General features: G+C 53.3%; 1 protein-coding gene across 3 annotated transcripts in view; it reads left to right on the forward strand.

Moving 5' to 3' along the window:
- Window positions 1-3818: 3818 nt before the first annotated feature.
- Window positions 3819-19234, forward strand: part of LOC123635182 (sodium/potassium-transporting ATPase subunit alpha-2) — a 31720-nt gene continuing 16304 nt past the window's right edge. For 2 of the 3 annotated variants that reach the window (XM_045547072.1, XM_045547073.1), the window contains exons 1-8: window positions 3819-3843; window positions 9591-9692; window positions 14276-14380; window positions 14583-14642; window positions 16375-16578; window positions 17082-17195; window positions 17438-17572; window positions 18241-18358. In XM_045547072.1, the coding sequence (XP_045403028.1) occupies window positions 9681-9692; window positions 14276-14380; window positions 14583-14642; window positions 16375-16578; window positions 17082-17195; window positions 17438-17572; window positions 18241-18358 (748 nt within the window). In that variant the 5' untranslated portion in view covers window positions 3819-3843; window positions 9591-9680. Of the gene's footprint in view, window positions 3844-9590; window positions 9693-14275; window positions 14381-14582; window positions 14643-16374; window positions 16579-17081; window positions 17196-17437; window positions 17573-18240; window positions 18359-19234 lie in introns of those variants that run through there. The other variant, XM_045547074.1, reaches the window with a different exon arrangement.

Consider the following 19234-nt stretch of genomic DNA (forward strand, 5'->3'; position numbering starts at 1 on the left):
GCCTCTCTATTAGGAAAGTAAAGGGAAAACAAAGCCAGAAATAAAGACTGTAAAAACAAAGAAACAGATGGAACAGTGGGGGTGAACGAGCTGGCCCTGGGAGACAGCATGAGCCCCAGTCCTGATGTTAGCACGCCCCCCTCCCCTTGCTCCCACACCCTGTCCTCAGCCCTTTGATGGCCTTTCCCACTCTGCATTTTGTAATTACAGGGCTTGTTTATATCTGCCTCTCCATCTTGGCTCAGGGCTTCTCAAGGCCATTGTTAAATTAACTCTTTTCTGCTCTGCCCCAGTGCCCAGCACAGTTGCCTGACAAGGAGTAGAAGCCCAGCAGACATTTGCCAAGTGACTGAGCAAGTGGGTGAACAGCGAGTGATGAGACAGGGAATCTGGGCCCTTCCTCTCTGGTGGCCACATCACCTCCTCAGGGGACACTGATTTCCTCTGGAGTCCATCTTACATTGGTCACTTACATCCACAGCTGACAGAAGGTTTATCCTCCTGTTTCAGAACCCGAACCTTCCAACCCTTGGGAAACAACCCAGGCCGGCTTCTTGGGCAGCCTAGGAAAGGCTGAGTTCTCTCCTCCAAGGTGGGAAGGGCACTGGAGATCAGATCAAGCTGGAAAAGAAGTTGTAGTCTGAAGGCCAGGACATTGGAAATCACAAGCAGAAATGACAGCTAACATTTATTGAGCATTTTAATTCCTAAAACAACTCTGTGAGTTAGAGTTGTTAAGGAAACTGAAGTTCAGAGAAGCTAAAATATTTGTCCAATTAGTGGTAGACCTGAGATTTCCTACCTGGGCATTCTGACTCCGCAGCACAAGCTCTTAACTGCGTTGCTGTGCTGCGTCTGTGTAGTATGAACCATTATCCTGAGAAAGAGCTGGTGCCCGGGCGATGATGACAAGGGTGTGCAGGTCCAGAGAGCCGGCAGGACATGGTGACAGAATCAAGGCGAGCAGGACTAACCACTCCAGGTGGGCACTGGGGCGCTGGGTGCTAGCATGAAGGATCCCAGCTCCCGAACTGGATATCCCTGGGGCAAGGGGACTAGACAGAACAAACCTGACAATTAGGGGATGAGGCGGGTTACCAGTCAGGAGCTCAGATGCAGGAAATAAAGCTCCTTTGTTCCCCACTAACTGAAAAGCTTTGGGGCTGGTATTTCAGCACCAGATAGCATAGCCTTGGACAAACCTGGATTTGTCCCAACACTGACTTTCGCTAGCCTTAGTTTCATCATCCGTAAAACGAGAATTATTGTAGCACCGATCTCATTGGTTTTTGAGCATTATCGTGAAGATGAATGAGAAATGTATCATGGGGCCTCATTACCAAGCAAGCCAGGCATAGGCAGGGTGGGATAGCCGTGATGGAGAGAAGTCTTTGAGACGGCCACACCCACCCCTGCTCCCACTCCTCTGCTCTCTCCGTTACCCACTGCCTGTTTTGTCCTTCCACTCCTGCGATCCTCTTGGAAGAGGGTAACCTACATCCTGCCTCAGCTTCCTCACCACGCACTCCTCAATCCTTCATGATTTTTGTTTCCAAACTCAACATGCTAGGAAAATGGTTTTCTCAAGGTCACACTGGTGACCTGTGAGTTGACAAAAAAGTAAGCAGCTTTCATTTCCCCTTGGCATTTGAGATTTGAAACTGTCAGTTTCTTGCCCCTTAAAACTTTTTCCTCTCTCAGCTTCCAGGTCCCTTTGCTTGGTCTAGTTATCTGTCTCTCTGCCTCCTCTACCTCACCCTCTTCCAGACCCTCCTTCCCTGCCCGGGGTGTTACCCATGGTTCTGTCCAAGATCCCCTACCTCAGCCACCTCCTCTGCTCTCCCAGCTCAGTGGTCACCTCTGTGCAAATGACTCCCAAGCTCTAGTCCCCATTTCCATCACCCACTGAGCACCCACCTGGAGCCCTGCCAGTAGCAGCTCAACCTTAATGCCCCAAAGCAAACGTGGGGCTTCTCTTCTAAACAATCTCCTTTCTTCCCTGCCTCATTTTATTTAACTTTGCACTAAGACCCCCCCGCATCTCCAACTCCCTCCTTCCTTCCCCTGACATCCTATCAGTTGCCAAATCCTGAAATCCTACCTCCCAAGGATCTTTCTCGTCCATCCCCGTCTTCTCTCTGTCATTGCCACTGTCTTGCTCCAGACCTTCACCACCTATAGCCCCTACCAGCCTCTTCCTTCCAGCCCAACACCCCTGCCGTGTTCATACACGCACCCTGCAATCAAGGGAGCCTTCCTAGAGCACAACTGCAGTGATATTACTCCCCTGATGAAAAACTTGAAATGGCTCTATATTGTTTATAGCAATATTTCTCAAACTTGCTTGGTGGTAAAAATACAGATTCCCACTCCCCATCTCCACCCTCATGAATCAGAATCTCTAGATGTGCCTGCTGTTTGATATATATTTTTTTTCTTTTTTTTTTTTTTTTTGAGACAGGGTCTCTCTCTCTTGCCTGGGCTAGAGTGCAGTGGCATCATCATAGCTCACTGCAACCTCAAACTCGTTGCTCAAGCAATCCTCCTGCCTCAGCCTCCCAAGTAGCTGGGACTACAGGCGGGAGCCACCATGCCAGGCCCTGTTTCATATTTTTTAAAAGCACCCAGGTGACTCTTATCATCAGAGCCTTTAGGACACACTGGCATTTAGAATGGCACTTTCTCTGGCATTCAAGGCCCTCTGTGAAATGGCTCCAACATCCGTCCCAGTATTGCCTCCCATGTTTCCTCCTTGTGCACTGGAGCTTCAGCCCTCCATGCCTGTGCTCACATTGTTCCCTCTCTTTGTGTCTCTGAGCCACATCCTACCTATCTGCGAAGACCCAAGTAGAATACCAGTCCTTCCATGAAGACCTTCCTGATTCTCCCAGCTTAGAACATCTCTCCCTTCCCTGGGTTCCCATTGCCCTGGACATGCAGTGGTGTGCAACCAGCAGCCAGCAGCACCTGGCTCAACACGCAGGCTCAGTGTTGGCACTTTTCCTCCCCTTTGCCTTCTGGAGCACTCCTCCCTGTCGCAATTGCATCCAGGAGTTCTGGTCATGTGCTCCTGGAGACATGAACCCAGAATGGAAGCTTCCATGGATCCTTACAGCACAGAAGTTAAATATGTAGGCTCTTTAAACAAACTAAGTTTGAATCCCAGCTCCCCTACTTGGGTAACCTTAGGGTCTGTGTGCCTCAGTTTCCCCATCTGTAAAACAGAATTGTGATGAGGACTAAATTAAGTAATGCATGCTGTCTTCATCAGTTCTGGAGTCTGGGAAGTCCAAGACCCAGGTTCCCGCAGACCTGTTATCTGGTGAGGGCCCACTTCCTGGTTTGTAGACAGCTATTAAAATCTTGTTACTATGTCCTCACACGGCAGAGACCAGACAGAGAGGAAGCAGCTCTCTCATGTCTCTTCTTATAAGGGCACTAATCCCATCCAGGAAGGCTCTAACCTCATGACCTAATTACCTCCCAAAGTCCCCATCTCCTAATACCATCACCTAATACTCACATCCTTTATCAAAAGGATTTGTTCTATAAAATTTGGATTCAGTCAAAAGGCCAAACTCAAGGATCCAGAAGGCCACATGTGGCCCCACCCCAACGCTTTACCTTATTGATCAGAGGTAAAGGACTTGGTCAAGTGCATGCAGCTAGTTAGTGGTAAAGCAAGTTCCAACACTGAAAGCCTCTGTCCTCCCTCCAGCCCAATCTGGAGTGATTTCCAGTATGCCATGGCCTGGCCTTCACTCCGGCAATGTTGGGATGGAAGAACCACTGAGGCAGAAGGCAGAGCCCAGGCCCACCCACTCTCGCTTGGCAGAAATGGAGGTAAAGAAGTGAGGGAAGTGGGGGAAATGGGAGGACATTGGAGGAAATGGTGGGGGAGACTCCCCAATGGCTAGGAGCTTGCCCTGGGAAGACAAGGTCAAAGGATGAGGTGGAGTGATTTGGTAACTAAATGGCATAAAATGCTGAGCAAAAGGACAATGAGGGTAGGAACCTTGTTTGCCTTGATTGCAATGGCCTCTCCAGTAACTCGCACAGAATTCAGCATATAGTAAGTGCTCAAGAAATGCTGGTTGAATGTCCAAATGGGGCAATAGTATCAAAAAGCATGTACACTCTCGATTAAGTTACCCAGGGGGAAATTCACATTCCCCAAGGGGCAGTGGGGAGAACATTTGGACAGGAGCACAAGAGCGAAAGGATCCTGGACTTTCAGAGAAATCAAGGCACGGAGGAGGCCAAGCTCCCTGAAGGTCTGAGGCGAGTTGGTTATGTGAGAGGGAGGCAGTGGCCCTGTGTGCCAGATGTTTGCAGGACACCCTACCCTAGCTGGGTATCCGGAATGCCAAAGGGGACAGGCAGATAAACAGAGCTGTATCCTGGGCCAAGTAGAGGGGGCCTGGGAGGGGAAGAAGGAGGTAGGAAGGAGGAGGCGGGGGCCAAGTCAGGCTGCCTCCTGATAGGGGGAGCTGGGAGGCGGGTGCTCTGGGCCACTGGCTGGGTCAGATCTCCAGCCAAAGCAAACCTACCTCAGGGGGTTGGGGGGCTGCTCCCTCCCTGCCGGATGGAATCAAAGGAAAACAGGAACCCTAGAGGGCCCAGCTGTGACCCTTGCCCCCCACACTCAGCAAGGCCCATTAACCCAATCCTCCCTGTATCCCCTAACATAGTTATCCCAGCCCAAAGAATCTCTGGAAACAGATTCCTCTGGTATTTGCTGATCAAATACCAGCCAAGAGATGTCAAGTTTTCCCAGACTCACCCCACCTCTGCCCTTCTCTCCAAAAGATACCCAGACCCTGACCCACCTCTCACAGTGGCCCTCATGAGAAGCTGGGGTAGTCTTTGTCCAAACCTGAGCCCTTCCTCTTTTCTATGCCAAGAGTTAAAGGGGTCAGGCTCATTTCTGCAGGTTATACTAATAAACAAAGCAGGAGCACCTGGCCCTGTGCTGTGCTAACAAACAAGATAGGACTGCCCACCCCCTCGGATCTCCTTCGGAACCCAGGTCTCCACTGATGGTTCTTGCACAGATACAGCAGCAGGTAACTTCTGCTGTTAACCTGAGCTGAGCTATGAGCTGAGAGGAAGTAGCCTGGAATGTGGGGCTCATCAGAGTTGCAAATGGACCCCAGAGGTTTTCTTATCCTGTTCTTTGTCATTCAGATCAAGATGACAAGGCCAGAGCAGAGAAGCTGCTGGGCTTGTCTGCTTGGCTTGTCCTCCTGTCTGAGGTCACACAGGTGTTAGTGGTCCAGTAGGACCAACCTCAGCTAGCCTGACTTGCAGGCAAGCACCCATTGCACCAGACTGCGCTGGGGACCAGCATGTGAGTGGGGGCAGAGGGGAAAACAGGCACAGAACAGCCCTGGGCCGTCATGCTCAGGGAGAGGGGTTGACATGGGCCCCTGGGCCACATCGAGGGTCCTTTCCTTTTCCTCTCTGGCTTCCACCTGTGTGTCTAGGTAGGAACACACCTATCCAAACCCAGAGAGAAGTAAGGTCAAAAAGCTGTGGGTATGGAGCACAGGCAGAGAGATTGGGGAAAACACTTCTGGGTACTTTTTCCTCCTACTTCCTAAATTCCATATAATGTAGTTTTAAAAATAAAAAGGATAATAAAAACAATCTGAAGGAGAAATTTAAAGATGACAGAACCAAGGAAGACAGAGCAAGAGATTTTTTTATGCAGAAAATCTGAATTTGAGTAGACTGAAAAGAAAGATTAGAAAGAAACCAGAGGAGCAGATGTCAAGGGAGAGAGAGAGAGAAAACCCAACACCGTCCTTGTGGTCCAGTGGGGAAACTGAGGTAGCAGCAGGACTTGGACAGACACTCTGTGGCTCTGAGCCCGAACTTCCAACTGCAAGCTCACTACAACCCGAGGGAGTGGAGGAGAGAGGGCTGGACAGGAAGGGGAGTGAGAAGGCACCTTTCCTGGACACTTGACACGGCCAGCCAGGCCCTCCGCGCTCCTCCCATCCTATCCTCCCAAGATGGGCCAGCCTTGGAAGCAGAAAAACTTCCCCCACAACCCCCAGAAGGCCTCAGAAGCCTGACAGTGGTGACAAGCCCACAGGCCCTAAAGGAGAAAGGAAAAGGAGAGTTAGGGGAGGAAGAAGGGAGAGAAGGAGAGACTTCCGGAGAGGCCTGGCTCCCAGAGGAGCACGGGAGGAGCAGGACAAGAGCTGGCCTGAGCTGGGACTGGGGCAGAGCAGTGGGGTGAGGGGGCGGGAGGAGGGACAATGGGGTGATAGAGCCTCCCAGCTCTTCCTTCCCTCCCTCTCTCCCTCCTCTCTCTTTCATGCTCTTGAAACAACCTTCAAGTCTGGGCTGGAGGCCCCAGGAGGCCAGTCACTTAGGAAACAAAACTGTTTCTTGGAGACCTTGAAAGCCCATCTGCAGCTGAGCAGCGTCCCCACCCCCCTCTGTGCACATACACATTCTCCCATGGACTCTCACGTACGCCCACACCCGGCTGCACACGCGTGCCCCGCTGGCCCACACACATGCACACATGCACGCACACAGACTCACACGCACTTGTACACTAGCCACGCTTGCACACAGATAACAGACTTGTAATGGATTGGCCACACGTCCACATGAGTGTCACCCTCTGGTCCTTTGAAGAGCTCCTCCTTCGGAATTACCGTTTGGTACGTTGACACTGTCCCGTACCGCACACAGATCCTCCTGAGGCGTTAACTAGCACACACACACAGACACACACAGCCCTGCGTCCCAGATCTTCTCTTAGCGACCAAACATTGGATTCCAGACCCCTCCATCCCCTCTCTGATCTGTGACTTCTCTCAAGCCCACGCCCCAGCCCAGTGGTGCTGGCCTTCCTACCTCCTGCTTTCAAGTCTGTCTGTCTCTCCCTTTTGCTCCTCTCACTCCAGGGGCCTTGATCCAAACTAGTGCCTCTGGCTGTGTTCCAAGAAAGCAACCCAGGCACTCCAGATCAAAGGATCAAGTGTCTACACCCGTTTATGTGCTGCAGTCTGAGGTGCATGGTGGACGAGAAGGAGGTAGACTCCCAGAGCCTCACCTCTCACCGGGCAGGGAGGTGGTCAGTGACACATGGGAGAAGGATGGGCCCTGGGTGTCCTGTCCCCCCTTGGACTTGTCTGAGTCCCAAATGTGTGAGCAGCAGTGCCCTTGGGGCTGTGCTGCAGCCCAAATGCAGGGCATGGCAGGGAGCCCCAGCAGGCTGTAGGGGCAGAGGAAGGGCACCGTCTTTTCCGGTATTGGGCCTGGCAGCAGGGACCAGAGCCAGGGCCTTTGGAAGGACTGGGCAGTACTGGGAGGTGCCAGCCGGGGGTGGAGGACAGAGATGAAAATTATTAGAGCCCAAGGCCTGAAGTATGCACACCTTCAGGTTCTGACACTGTTTTCTCTTCTTTTTCACTTCGTATCCTGGAGAAGTCTGGGCAGGAGATAACCCAGGAACCTAAGGAACAGTGCTCCCTAAACCCCAAGTTAGCACATTGTTCCCCTAGCCCCAGGGCAAGGCTGCCCCAGTTTCGAAAGCCCCAGCCACCTTTGGGCCACTCTTCTGGCAACTTCTGCCCTGGACAGTCTCTCCTGATATCTAACCACAAGCTTTTTTGCTACACCAGCTACTCTCCTCTCACTCTCTCCTCTACACATAGGGGCTTGAGTAGTATCTCTGTGTTCCTGTCACTGTTTCCTCCCTCTGCCTGTTCTAAATCCCAGGTCAGTGGAGGGGGCTGTGGAGAGACAGGAGAAGGCCCATGCCTGCCCATCCTACCCACCCTTTCTGCCTGTAATCCAGGGGGAGGAAGGAGGGTGGAAGTGGGATGGGAGCTTCTGAAGAATCTCTGTAATGGAAAATCTCAACTGCAGGCCTGGAGGGGGCCAGTTATTTAGGGAATTCAGATGTGAGCCCTGTGCCCTGAGAGTGGATTTGCGGGAGGAGAGGTTGATAATCTCTCTGCAGGGAGTTCCCTCTGGGGCCAGAGAGGGACCCAGCCCAGCCAGCGGGCAACAACCTAGGTCTCAAGCCACAGCCCCCTCCCCCTCCCTCCTTGCCGCCTCACTTCCTTTGCTCTCCGGGGGCTCAGACTTGTCTCCACTCTGCTGGCTGCCCTTCACGCCATTTCTGTGCCCAGAGAAATAGGGACATTCCAGGAGAAACCTGTCCCAGGATAAGGTGGGGGCAGGGTTTATTTTCCTCTCTGCCCCTTCTGGTTTCCCTTCTTTTCTGCCTGTCATTCTTGGGCTCTTTCATCAGATGAGCAGCAAGGACACCCCTAGACCAGACAGCGCTGTCCAGAGTCATTTCTTCCACCCCCGTTTCTAGCTGGTATAAGGCTGAAGACAGCCCTTCCCGCCGGAGCCAAGGCCCCCTCCCCACTCCCCAGGTACTTCTCCCAGGCTTCACTGCAGAGGCCTCCGCTCTAACCTGGATCCTACATGCTGCAGATTTGCCTTCCCTGCCCCACTGGAAGAAGGAAGCAGTCGCTCTGCTTTTGAGTTCACATACCTGATATCTGTTATGCCCTTGCCCACCATGCACCTCTTAGAAGCTCTGTGTTGTCTTCTTTTGACTTCTCCCCACACTACTTGCCAACCCCAGACACAGGTTCAGCCCAGAGCCCTTCGGCAGCGATGAAAGGAGTGGTATGTCTGCTCCAAAAACAGGTTACGGAAGCCCAGGGTTGGCATCAAACACCTGTTGGGCTGGGTCCAGGTGGCCCTCCTGGTCCCTCAGGTCCCGCTACCCCTGGCCTGCCCCTCCATAACTGCTTCCTGGCCCAAGGAGTCTTGATTTTCTTCCCAAACTTTGGAGAGCTTACATCTGGGAGGACTTGGGGAGACCCTCTCACCGATCCCCAGACTCATGCTGCCTCTTGGGCCACCTTTGGCTCCCACTAGGGCCCCCTCCCAGGTGCCTAAATGCAAGGGTCAGCTCTGGGTTCAAAGCCTAACTTTTCCTTTTTCTTGTCTCTCTGCCTTTTCTGGTTTTCCTTCATTTCTTTGCCCATGATTCTTGGGCTCTTTCATCAAACAAGCAGCAACAACACCCCTAGACCAGCTGGCCCTCCCTGTCCCCGCAACTCCATCATGAAGGGAACAGTTTCTTTCTCTGGGAAGTTGGATGTAGACTCAGGAGCCCTGAGCTCTGGTTCTGATCTTATTAGCTCAAATTGTTTGATCCCTCTGAGCCTCAGTTTCCCCACCTGGAAAAGAAAAGGAAAGGTTAGACCACATGGCCTCTGGCATCCTGAGATTCTGAGCCAACTGCTCCCCCCAGCCTGTTCCTAAGGGGCAGGTTTCCCCATTCTCCGTCCTGGCCCCCTCCCCTCACCTCCCTCAGCGGGGTTGTCACAGGCCAGAGGGGGTTGAGGGGGCTGGGGGGGGCATGCCGAGGGACAAACGACTGTCAAGGGCCAGCAGCTAAAAGGGCGGGAGGGGAGGAGTCCTCAGGGATCCTGTTTCAACAAACGTTTCTTTCCCGAGGAGGGGAAGGCGGGGGAGAGGGGGAGAAGGACCTATTTAAAGCTACCCTGTTGCTTTGCCTGTCTCTGTCTGTCTGCCAGGGTCTCCGGCTGTCCCAGGCTGGCTGGTGTGGGCTTGGGATCCTCCTGGTGGCCTCTCCAGCCTAGGTCCCTCAGCCACTCTGCCCCAAGATGGGCCGTGGGGTGAGTATCCCCAAAGAGCAAGGGTTGCTCTCTGGAGGGTTAGGGAGGCTACAGGAAAAGGATGGAGTGGAAATGGGATTTGGAGGGAGGGGAGAAGCTGATCGAGTGGGATAGTTTGAACTTGGAACTAACAGTCTCCAGACTGCAAATGCGTGTATGGCTCCCACGGCGCTCTCATGCCAAGCACTCTTCTCTTCTCTGCCCGCCCACGTTAGCCCCACAGCCTGCCCCACACACCCCTCCAGCTCTCCCTCCACCCCATTCCCGCATCCCTTGCCCTGCTCTTCCCCAGGGCAGTCCTCCTCTCCCACCACATGTCCTGGCTTCAGGGATGTTTGGCACTGTTAGTCCTCCCACCTTTCCTACCCCCTGAAAATATCCACTCCTCTGGGAGAACCAGCCTGAGAGGATGGGGGTCCAATCTGAGCTTGGAGAGGGGCAGTGGAGCATCCTGCTCCTGGAGTCACTAAGCAGTTCCGGACACCAGTCCCAGGGACCCTGAGTGCCAGGGACAGGTGGGAGGGGTGTGGGGAGGAAGAGCAATGTGCCCCCAGCCTAGCACCCTCCAGATGTCCCAAGCAGGATTGTCCTTGGAGCTCTGGGCCATGGGCTTTGAGGACTTTCCCAGAGGCTGGTGAGAGCTGCCTCTCCCCCTCCCGTCCACCGCTGTCCATAGCATTCTGCAGTAGTGATGGCCACGCCAAGGGGAAGATTAACAACCACGACCGGGCAGGGCAGGCAGAACAGGGCTTCAAATTCTTGGAAATGAAATTCCCATATGGAGAAAAGTGACCCAATCTCTTCACATACTGTGCCTGGCTGCTCTCCCTTTGTGGAATGCTGGCAAAAGAGGGCACAGAGGGGAAGGGCATGGTGAGCACTAGGAGGGTGTGAGGAAGATGGTGCCTGTGGGGGGTGGTGGGGGAGTTTCTGGGCTGAGGAAGAGGCAGGCAGGGATGTGTTATTGCACTGTGTTGAGCAGCTGGGAAAACTCTGAGCCTGGACACCAGGGTTCCTGAGCTAGGGTGGGAGCTATAAATAGAACCGCAGTGTGTGTGCCTGCGTGTGTGTGTCCACGACCACGTGTTCTCTGTAGGCTGCAAGTCCTGCAGATATTCATGGACAAGCACCTGCATTTGTGTCTCAGCAGGCAAATTTGCAAATGTGCAAGCCTTCAAGCGAGCAAAAGCATAGGGGTTGCTGTATGGCTGCATGAGGGTCTGTGGGCCTGTCCTTAGCAGCTGTCTGGGAGGTGTGGGTCTTCCAGAGGAAGAGGTCACAGTTGTGGGAAGATATATTGCCTTGGGACCTTCAGCTGCACCTTGACATCTCTTGCTCCCCACAGAAAGGAGTCCCCTGCTGAGGTGCAGGACCTCCGAGGAGAGGCTGGGGCTGACTGGGTCAGACAAGCTCCCCACTCCCTGGCCCAAGTGGAGAGAGAAGGAGGGGAGGTAGCCCCCTACCATGCTGCACCTTGGAGTAAGGTGGACCCAGCTGGAGGGGTCCTGCATGGGAAGCGATGTGACCTTGACTTCTCCAGTCTGTCCTGCTCCCCTACCACCCGAGAACTCCCCTAAACCTCCATGTCTGGGAGCTGAGAGTGAAGTAATAGCAAGACCAGGCATAGATCTGGGCTGTCTGGGCTAAGAGGCTGAGAGAAGTAGGGGCACTTAGGGCCTAGAGCTTGGAGTCCAGCCTTCCAGGAGTCCCTTGAAGAAGGACAACACCCACTACCCACAGCCTGTGCTAGAGGTCATTTCTCACCTCCAATCCCTTCTTCCCTGTATCCTCACTCCAGAGCCGGGCCCAACTGTCCCCCATCACCTTGTGGCTGTGAAGGGCAGCGTGGGAGTTGGGGGAAGGGCTACTCTGGTGGGGAGGGAGCCCAGCCTGCTCCAGCTGCCACGGAGAGGCTGAGGTGGGGGAGCGCTGGCTGATTCCCAGCTGCCCCCACTCTGTCCCAGCTGCTGGCTTTCTCAAAAAGAACTCTCTGTTCTCCTTCAGCATTCAAGACCCAGAGAGGGGGACTTGTGGTTGGGGGAGGGAGGAGAGGGGGAGGAGGAGGGGGGCCTTGCTTCCTCTCTTTCTTTCTTGCCTGGGCAGTCGCTGGCCCCAAATCTCCGCAGGCTCCTGGCTGCAGAGCCTGCGATCCTTGCCAGGACGACAGGAGGGGGAAGGGGCAGTGTGTCCCAAGCTCAGAGGCTGCTGCAGAGCAGGGTGGGAGCTGGGGAGAGGAGGCACCACATGGAGCTGCTTAGCTCAGCCTCAACCCAACATGCCAAAGCGCAGGGGCCAGCAAGTGTTTAAAACGTGTGCATTTGATTCCAATTTTCATAAACTTTATTTCATGTCTGAATGTACAAAAATTCCTCTGGGCTCTGTCCCCTCCTCTCTGCATGCCCAGTCCCACTTCTGTCCCCGGAAGCTTGTCCAGCCTGATCTCTTGCCTCTTGCCTCACTGCATTTCGTCCTTTTCTCAGCCTTGTTCCGCCAAGGACAGAGTTAGCGAATCTAAAGCATTTCAACCCATGCCACCAAATGAACCCTCTCAAGCCACCTGGGAAGAGAGAGGTAGAACTGCTCACGAGCCCTTCCCTGCTCCTTCCGTGGGGCTGCTTCAGTCTCCCCAAGATGATCAGCCTCAAGGAGGCCAAAAATAGCCTGGATTCGCAGATGCTCCAGATGGAGACAAGTGTATGATTTACTGGTCACCTTTTCTGAGAAGAGCACTTCTCAGCAAGCCAGCCTCCAAGAGCTCATATCCGTTTAGATCGTTAGTGTCTCGGGAAGAGCAGTGTCTCCTGCACCCCCAACCCTCGTTCCTGACTTCACTGGTCAGACTTCTCCAGGTGCTGGCTGTGTGGCTCCTTATGGTCAAGGCAACTGTCTCATCTCTGGGATAGCTCCCGGCTCTTTGATGGGTAAAAATGCATATCCCAGAGCACAGAGTTAGGACAGAGCAACGATTCCTCGTGATACCACAAGGGTGGGTACCTGTCCTTATACCTTTGTCCAAACCCATAGAATGTACAATACCAAGAGTGAACCTTAATGTACACTGTGGACGGTGTGCGCTAACAGTGTGGCAGTGTAGGCTGGTGACTAGCGACTGCAACAAATGTATCACTCAGCTGCTGGAAATTGATAGTGAGGGAGGCTGTGCCTGTGTAGGGGCAGGAAATATGTGAGAACTTTCTCTACTTTCCACTCAATTTTGCTGTGAACCAAAAATTGCTTCAAAAAATAAAGTCTGTTTGTTAAAAAAAACAAAGAAAACCCAAGAAAATGCATTAGCCTGCAAACAAAGGGCAGACATCTTGGCTGTTGATCCTACCCAGGTATCCACTCTTTATGGAAAAAACCCAAACACATTACATCGTAGTACAGAAAAGCTCATTCCTAAAAGCCTAGTGCAGGCTGTAGAGTCTAGTGAAGAAACAGAGGCACCAGGTGGAAACTGAGCAGCCCCTCTGTGACGAGGACACTGGATCCTGACGGAGTGGGAGGAGAGGGCACTGGGTGGAAGAGGATGTGAGAAGAAGCTTTTTTTGTACACTTGTCATGGCCACCCCAGTCCTTCCCCAGCGCCCCCTCCTATCCTATCACTTCCTCCCACTGGAAGGAGAGGTTTCCCACCCTCCCACCCCCCAAGGCCCCTGAAGACCCTGGAAGCCTGGTGGTGTGAGACTCAGGCTCTGGACAGGAAGGGAAAATGGGGGCTTCGTAAGGCTATGGTCAAAATGTCCATCTGATTTCACCAGACGACCCAGGAATGCCCAGACCTAAGAGTGACACAAACGCTAATTTTAGGTGTACTCTCAGATACAATTTCTTAGTTTTTGGACAAATGGGACGCAGTTCCCTTCTTGCCCACTTGTGCTTTGGGGTGTCAAGTCCTGAGTTGCCTTCTGCCCAGCAGGGCAGAGGGGGCTCCCGCACACCATGTTCCCGTTCCCTGGACACCTGCGACCCTCCACCTCCAACTTCTCTCCATCCAGCCCCGTTTTTCCATTCCCGCCGCTCTGCCACTGGACCCCCTTCTCCTCCGGACACTTCCCTGCCTATGCCGGCTCCCCAGAGACGCTTGCTTCCCCAAGTTCCTGACTCTACTCCTCTCTAAGTAAAATGCCATGATGTTGGGCAAAGACATTCCCACAGGGTGATTCCACTCCTGCAACACCCCCCACCCTGTCTACTCCCTTCCAGAATTCTCCCAAATAGCGTAGGATGGTGGTTTTTAACATTTTTGCCTTGGTTTGTATTTAGCAGCAGGATCAACAAACAAAATCTTAGCAGGAGCCCCAGGGCCCAAGTCCTAAACTGCAAAAGTGGTGATCTTCAGTCCTGAGCCTTCCTCACCCTTCCCTGCAGGTCACACGCAGAGCCCTGTCGCTCTGCCAGTGGTCTGCAAGCTGAGGGCCTGGGTTCCCTCCAGCCTCCAGTCCCGATTCCTCCCCCAGGAAATCACTGCCTCTGAATCCACAGCCCCCAGTCCCAGTGCCTGGGCCCCTGGCTGCCTGGCAGGAATGGAGGCTCCATCGTCTGTCCTCCCTGACTCTCTGGGCCCTGCCTTCCTCCTGCAGGCTGGCCGTGAGTACTCGCCTGCCGCCACCACCGCAGAGAATGGTGGTGGCAAGAAGAAACAGAAAGAGAAGGAGCTGGATGAGCTGAAGAAGGAAGTGGCCATGGTGAGGCCCACAGCCCACCCTGCTGGGTGGGAGGAGGGGCCCCATGCTGGCAGGGCTGCCCTGGCAGCCCAGGGCACTCAGAAACTTTGTGCTCTGTGCTGCTCACCTCACCCCTGCAATTCCCAGTGCCTCGTGTCCATCTCGCACTCAACGTACACACACTCACCCTCCTCCCCAGAGTAACTCGCCTTTCCCTCCCCAGGATGACCACAAGCTGTCCTTGGATGAGCTGGGCCGCAAATACCAAGTGGACCTGTCCAAGGTGAGTAAAGGGGCTTCTAACGAGGGAACCAAAGAGGTGAGAGAGCCATGCAACGTCGGGGCAGGAGGAACCTTAATACTTAATCCCGCCCTCTTCCTAGATGAGGAAACTGAGGCCCAGAGACAAGTGACTTGCCTAAGGTTACATGGCTAGCTGGTGGCACAGCCTGAACTAGAGGGTGTATCCCCCGCTTCCTAACCCGAAGCTCTCTCCCCGCATACGCTGCAAGCCAGAACGCCCTAGAACCCAGGCTCCAGAGGGCCTCCAGGCAGGGACCCTACCTCTACTCCAAGCAACTTTAGTCACACCCAACCTCCCATAGAGCTGACACACATGAGCTAGGGAGGTAACCCATTCCTCTAATTATGGGAATTTGCTGGGCCCCTGCTACATGTGATGTGTGGCACTGTAATAGAAGATTTTTTTTTTTTGAGACAGGGTCTCACTCTGTCACCCAAGCTAGAGTGCAGTAGTACTATCATAGCTCACAACAAACTCAAACTCCTGGGCTCAAGCGATCCTCCTGCCTCAGCCTCCCAAGAAGCTGGGACTACAGGCATGCGCCACCACACCTGGCTCATTTCTCTACATTTTGTAGAGATGGGGTCTCTTTCTTGCTCAGGCTGGTCTCAAACTCCTGGCCTCCTAAAGTGCTAGGATTACAGGCATGAGCCACCACACCCAGCCTAGGTACTTTATATATTTCTCTAACCCTTATAACAACCCTGTGAGATAGGTTTTGCAGACCTATTTATTAAAGCAAGGAGACACAGACAGGAAGAGTAGTTTCCCAAGGTCATATAAACAGTAAGTGGCACAGTCAGATTGCCAAACCCATCATTTTGGGAAAAAAAAAAAAAAAAAAAAAATCATTAATCAATAATTTGGTGGGTGCATAGCTCCTTCTACAGGCTTTGCCTGACTGCTCTTCCTAAAATTCTATGTCCCTATCCCTTCACCTTACTTTATCTTCCTTAATAACACTTTTCACTCTCTGCATTAATATGTACTTATTGTGTGTCACCTCTCTAGATTGTAAGCTCAGGAGGGTGGGACTTTGTCGCTCTGGACCCCCAGAGACGACATGAGTGCCTGTCATGTAGCAGGTGCTCAATAGACATTTATTAAATGAATGAATGAATGAGTGGAGATACACAGGAAGTGGTGTAGAACTCCAGTGCAATGTGGTGAGTACAGCTCTGGAATCAGGCAGGGGATACTGTGGGATCCAGAAAGGGGCTTCTGAACCAGCCTGGGGCAGAGGGAACAGGGCCGGCAAGACTTCCCGTGCAAAGTGACAAGCGACTGCCAAAGCTGTGTGACACTGATGGCCAATAATGTAGGACTCTCCTACAACTCCTGGTGAGAGAGGGGATCTGAAAGAAGAGCAATAGGGGAGGATCTGGTTCAGGAGTGTTTTCGGGGAGGTTATCCAGGCTGCCTCCAGGGGAAATACTGGGGTCCCAAACACAGTGTGTCTCAATCCAATAATAAAGGTGGAGCCATAGTCAAAACTGCCCTCAGCCTTCAAGGCCTCCAAGTCCCATCACAAATGCCACCTCGTTTGTGTGGTCTCTCCTGATGGATGGTCCCTGTCCCTTCCAACCAGGTGGGATTGGAAGTAATGTCTCCGCCTAGACATTACTTCCCAGCCCAGGAGCTGATGGGACATGCATGGTGGGGGCTGGGTTGGTTCTGCGTGCCCCTACTACGCCTCTCCTTGCTCCCTCAGGGCCTCACCAACCAGCGGGCTCAGGACATTCTGGCTCGAGATGGCCCCAACGCCCTCACTCCGCCCCCCACAACCCCAGAGTGGGTCAAGTTCTGTCGTCAGCTTTTTGGGGGCTTCTCCATCCTGCTGTGGATTGGGGCCATCCTCTGCTTCCTGGCCTATGGCATCCAGGCTGCCATGGAGGACGAGCCATCCAATGACAATGTGAGCCAGCACACCTGATCCCTGCACCAGCCATGGCTCTGTCCTCCAACCCTGCACCCCCAGGATGGTGGGGGGACAGGGAACAAGACCCTCACATCACAGTCCCACAGCACCCCCTGCACTGCAGGCTGAAAAGGGGTGAGGCTTCTATACATACATATCTCCCCCCAACACTTGCTGGCCTGTACTCATTAATGAATGAGACAGTCCCTCCCTGTTCCTTCCCAGTCACGTGAGCTTCTCTGCGTCTCTAGGTCTTCACCCCCTAGAGAAGCCCTGGGAACTCCCTGAGACTTTCCCTGCCCCTTATAGACTTAGGAGGCTGGAGGGCAGAAGAGGGAGGGGAGGTTAGAGGGAAGGACTTTCCCTACCAGTCTCATTCCCAGTCCCAATCAAAGACTGGGCTCCCGTCTTGGATAGCATCGGGTGCTCATCCCAAGTGGAGCTGCCCTTTCAGGGTAGGGGAAGGGGGGGCAGTCCCTGAAACTCTTTCTCCTCACCAGCTATATCTGGGTGTGGTGCTGGCAGCTGTGGTCATTGTCACTGGCTGCTTCTCCTACTACCAGGAGGCCAAAAGCTCCAAGATCATGGACTCCTTCAAGAACATGGTGCCGCAGGTAGATGGCAGGGCCAGGCTCTGGGCTGGGGCCTAAGGTTTCTAGGAGTGTCCAGCTCATTCCCTCTCGACTCCTTGTGCTCTAAGAGGGAGGTAGGCAAAAAAGACACTCGGACCTAGTTTTTCATGGGGCATGGGCGTTTCTCCTCCCCCTTAGTGGCGTTGGGGGAGTGGTGGGAGACCAGCAGAGGAAGGCAGGGGCAGAGACGAGCATTTCATGAGATGCCCACGGTCTCCCCACAGCAAGCCCTCGTGATCCGGGAGGGAGAGAAGATGCAGATCAATGCCGAGGAAGTGGTGGTGGGGGACCTGGTGGAGGTGAAGGGTGGAGACCGCGTCCCTGCTGACCTCCGGATCATCTCTTCTCACGGCTGTAAGGTGAGGAGGACATGCCAGAGCAAGCAGGCTGTGTAGAGCCGAGAGGGCCCAGTCAGTGATTGAAAGGTCAGAAGCCCCAGGTCCAAATGTCAACACCTGCCCCTGTATCCAGCTGAACCCTCTCTCAGCATATGTGCTTAGCACTTCTCCTTGCATCTGCGAGTTATGAGTGCTCTATGCCTCAGCTATTTCTTTGATATCCACTTTTTAATAATCATGCATTGAGCACCAATTATGTGTCAGACGCTTTATATATGTTCACATGTGCAATCTAATAGGACTCTGAAAAAACAGCGTCACCTTGCAGGGCTGCTGCACAGGTTTTGCCCTGAACAACCCCAGGAGGTGCCATTTTTATGGACTGCAATGTTAGTGGTAGCTCTGTGGTTGTGCAGAGATTGTTTACATTCCCCGTTTTATAGATGAGCAAATGGAGGCTCTGTTGGTTAAGTAAGTAACCCAAGGTCACATAAGAATCCAGCAAGGGTCAGGATTCCAAACCAGGGCAGTGACAATAGCTGAGTAAGGCCATAAATATGTGATGAGGGAAAGTGTAACATTGTCCCTCACGTCATGGAGATTGAGCTTGGCTGGAGTTGGCTCAGGAGACAGCTGTGTACGTACAAGTGCCTCTGCCAGTCTGATGACGGCACACCCTTCCTCCTCAGGTGGATAACTCATCCCTAACAGGAGAGTCGGAGCCCCAGACCCGCTCCCCTGAGTTCACCCATGAGAACCCCCTGGAGACCCGCAATATCTGTTTCTTCTCTACCAACTGTGTTGAAGGTGAGAAGCTAGTCTGCACTAATGAGGACAGTCTGAACCCTCAATCCCCAGTCCTGACTGGGGCTGTGGCACTACTAACTTGGCTCTGCCATAGAGGGGGGACTTGAAGAGTCAGGAGGCCCTGAATATTACAGAAACAGTCCCCTCCAGAGAGCAGGGTACTGGCTGGGGGCAGCCCGACTCCATGGGAAAGGCACCTTCCCAAGGAAAATCTCTGTTCTACCCCAAGACCGAGTGGACTCCAAAGCCTTCAGATAATGGGTCCAGATCCCGCTACAAGTGCAGACACGCATACACACACACACACACACACACACACACACACACACACACACACACATACACAGACACACACACACACACATACACACACAGATGCTCCAAACCAGCCTTGATTCCTAGAAGTCTTTGGATTCATCTGATGCCTTCTATTGCTTGTGGTTCTAGATGCTTCCTTCTCTGACCCTTGCTTTGACCAGAGCCCCAGGCTATGGGAGGGTCAGGAAAGCTTTCAGGCCAGGTGAACACTTGGGCCTTCCTTCAGGCTGCATCTAAGCCTGTGCTACACCCCCCAAAATGCTCAGTGCGCACAGGCTGCCCTGGTTGCCCAATCCTGTGCTGGGTTGTGAGATAAACAAAGGTCAATAGCTCCGTCACTGAAGGACAGGGGTCCGAGCACAGCTGAAATCCGTGCCTCTGCAGTCCAACCAGTGGGCTGACACTTAGAGAAGGAGCAGGAGGAAAGATATGGTGGGAGAAAGAAGCCTCACTTGACCACGGGCCTCTGAGAGCAGGGTACAGGGGGCCTTGTTCCCAATCCACACCTGCCCTTCCCATTATTCAATTCTCCTTGGCATATTATGTTTCTCTGGGTTT

This window comes from Lemur catta, chromosome 3 (assembly GCF_020740605.2).
Source record: "Lemur catta isolate mLemCat1 chromosome 3, mLemCat1.pri, whole genome shotgun sequence".
Lineage (NCBI taxonomy): Eukaryota > Metazoa > Chordata > Mammalia > Primates > Lemuridae > Lemur > Lemur catta.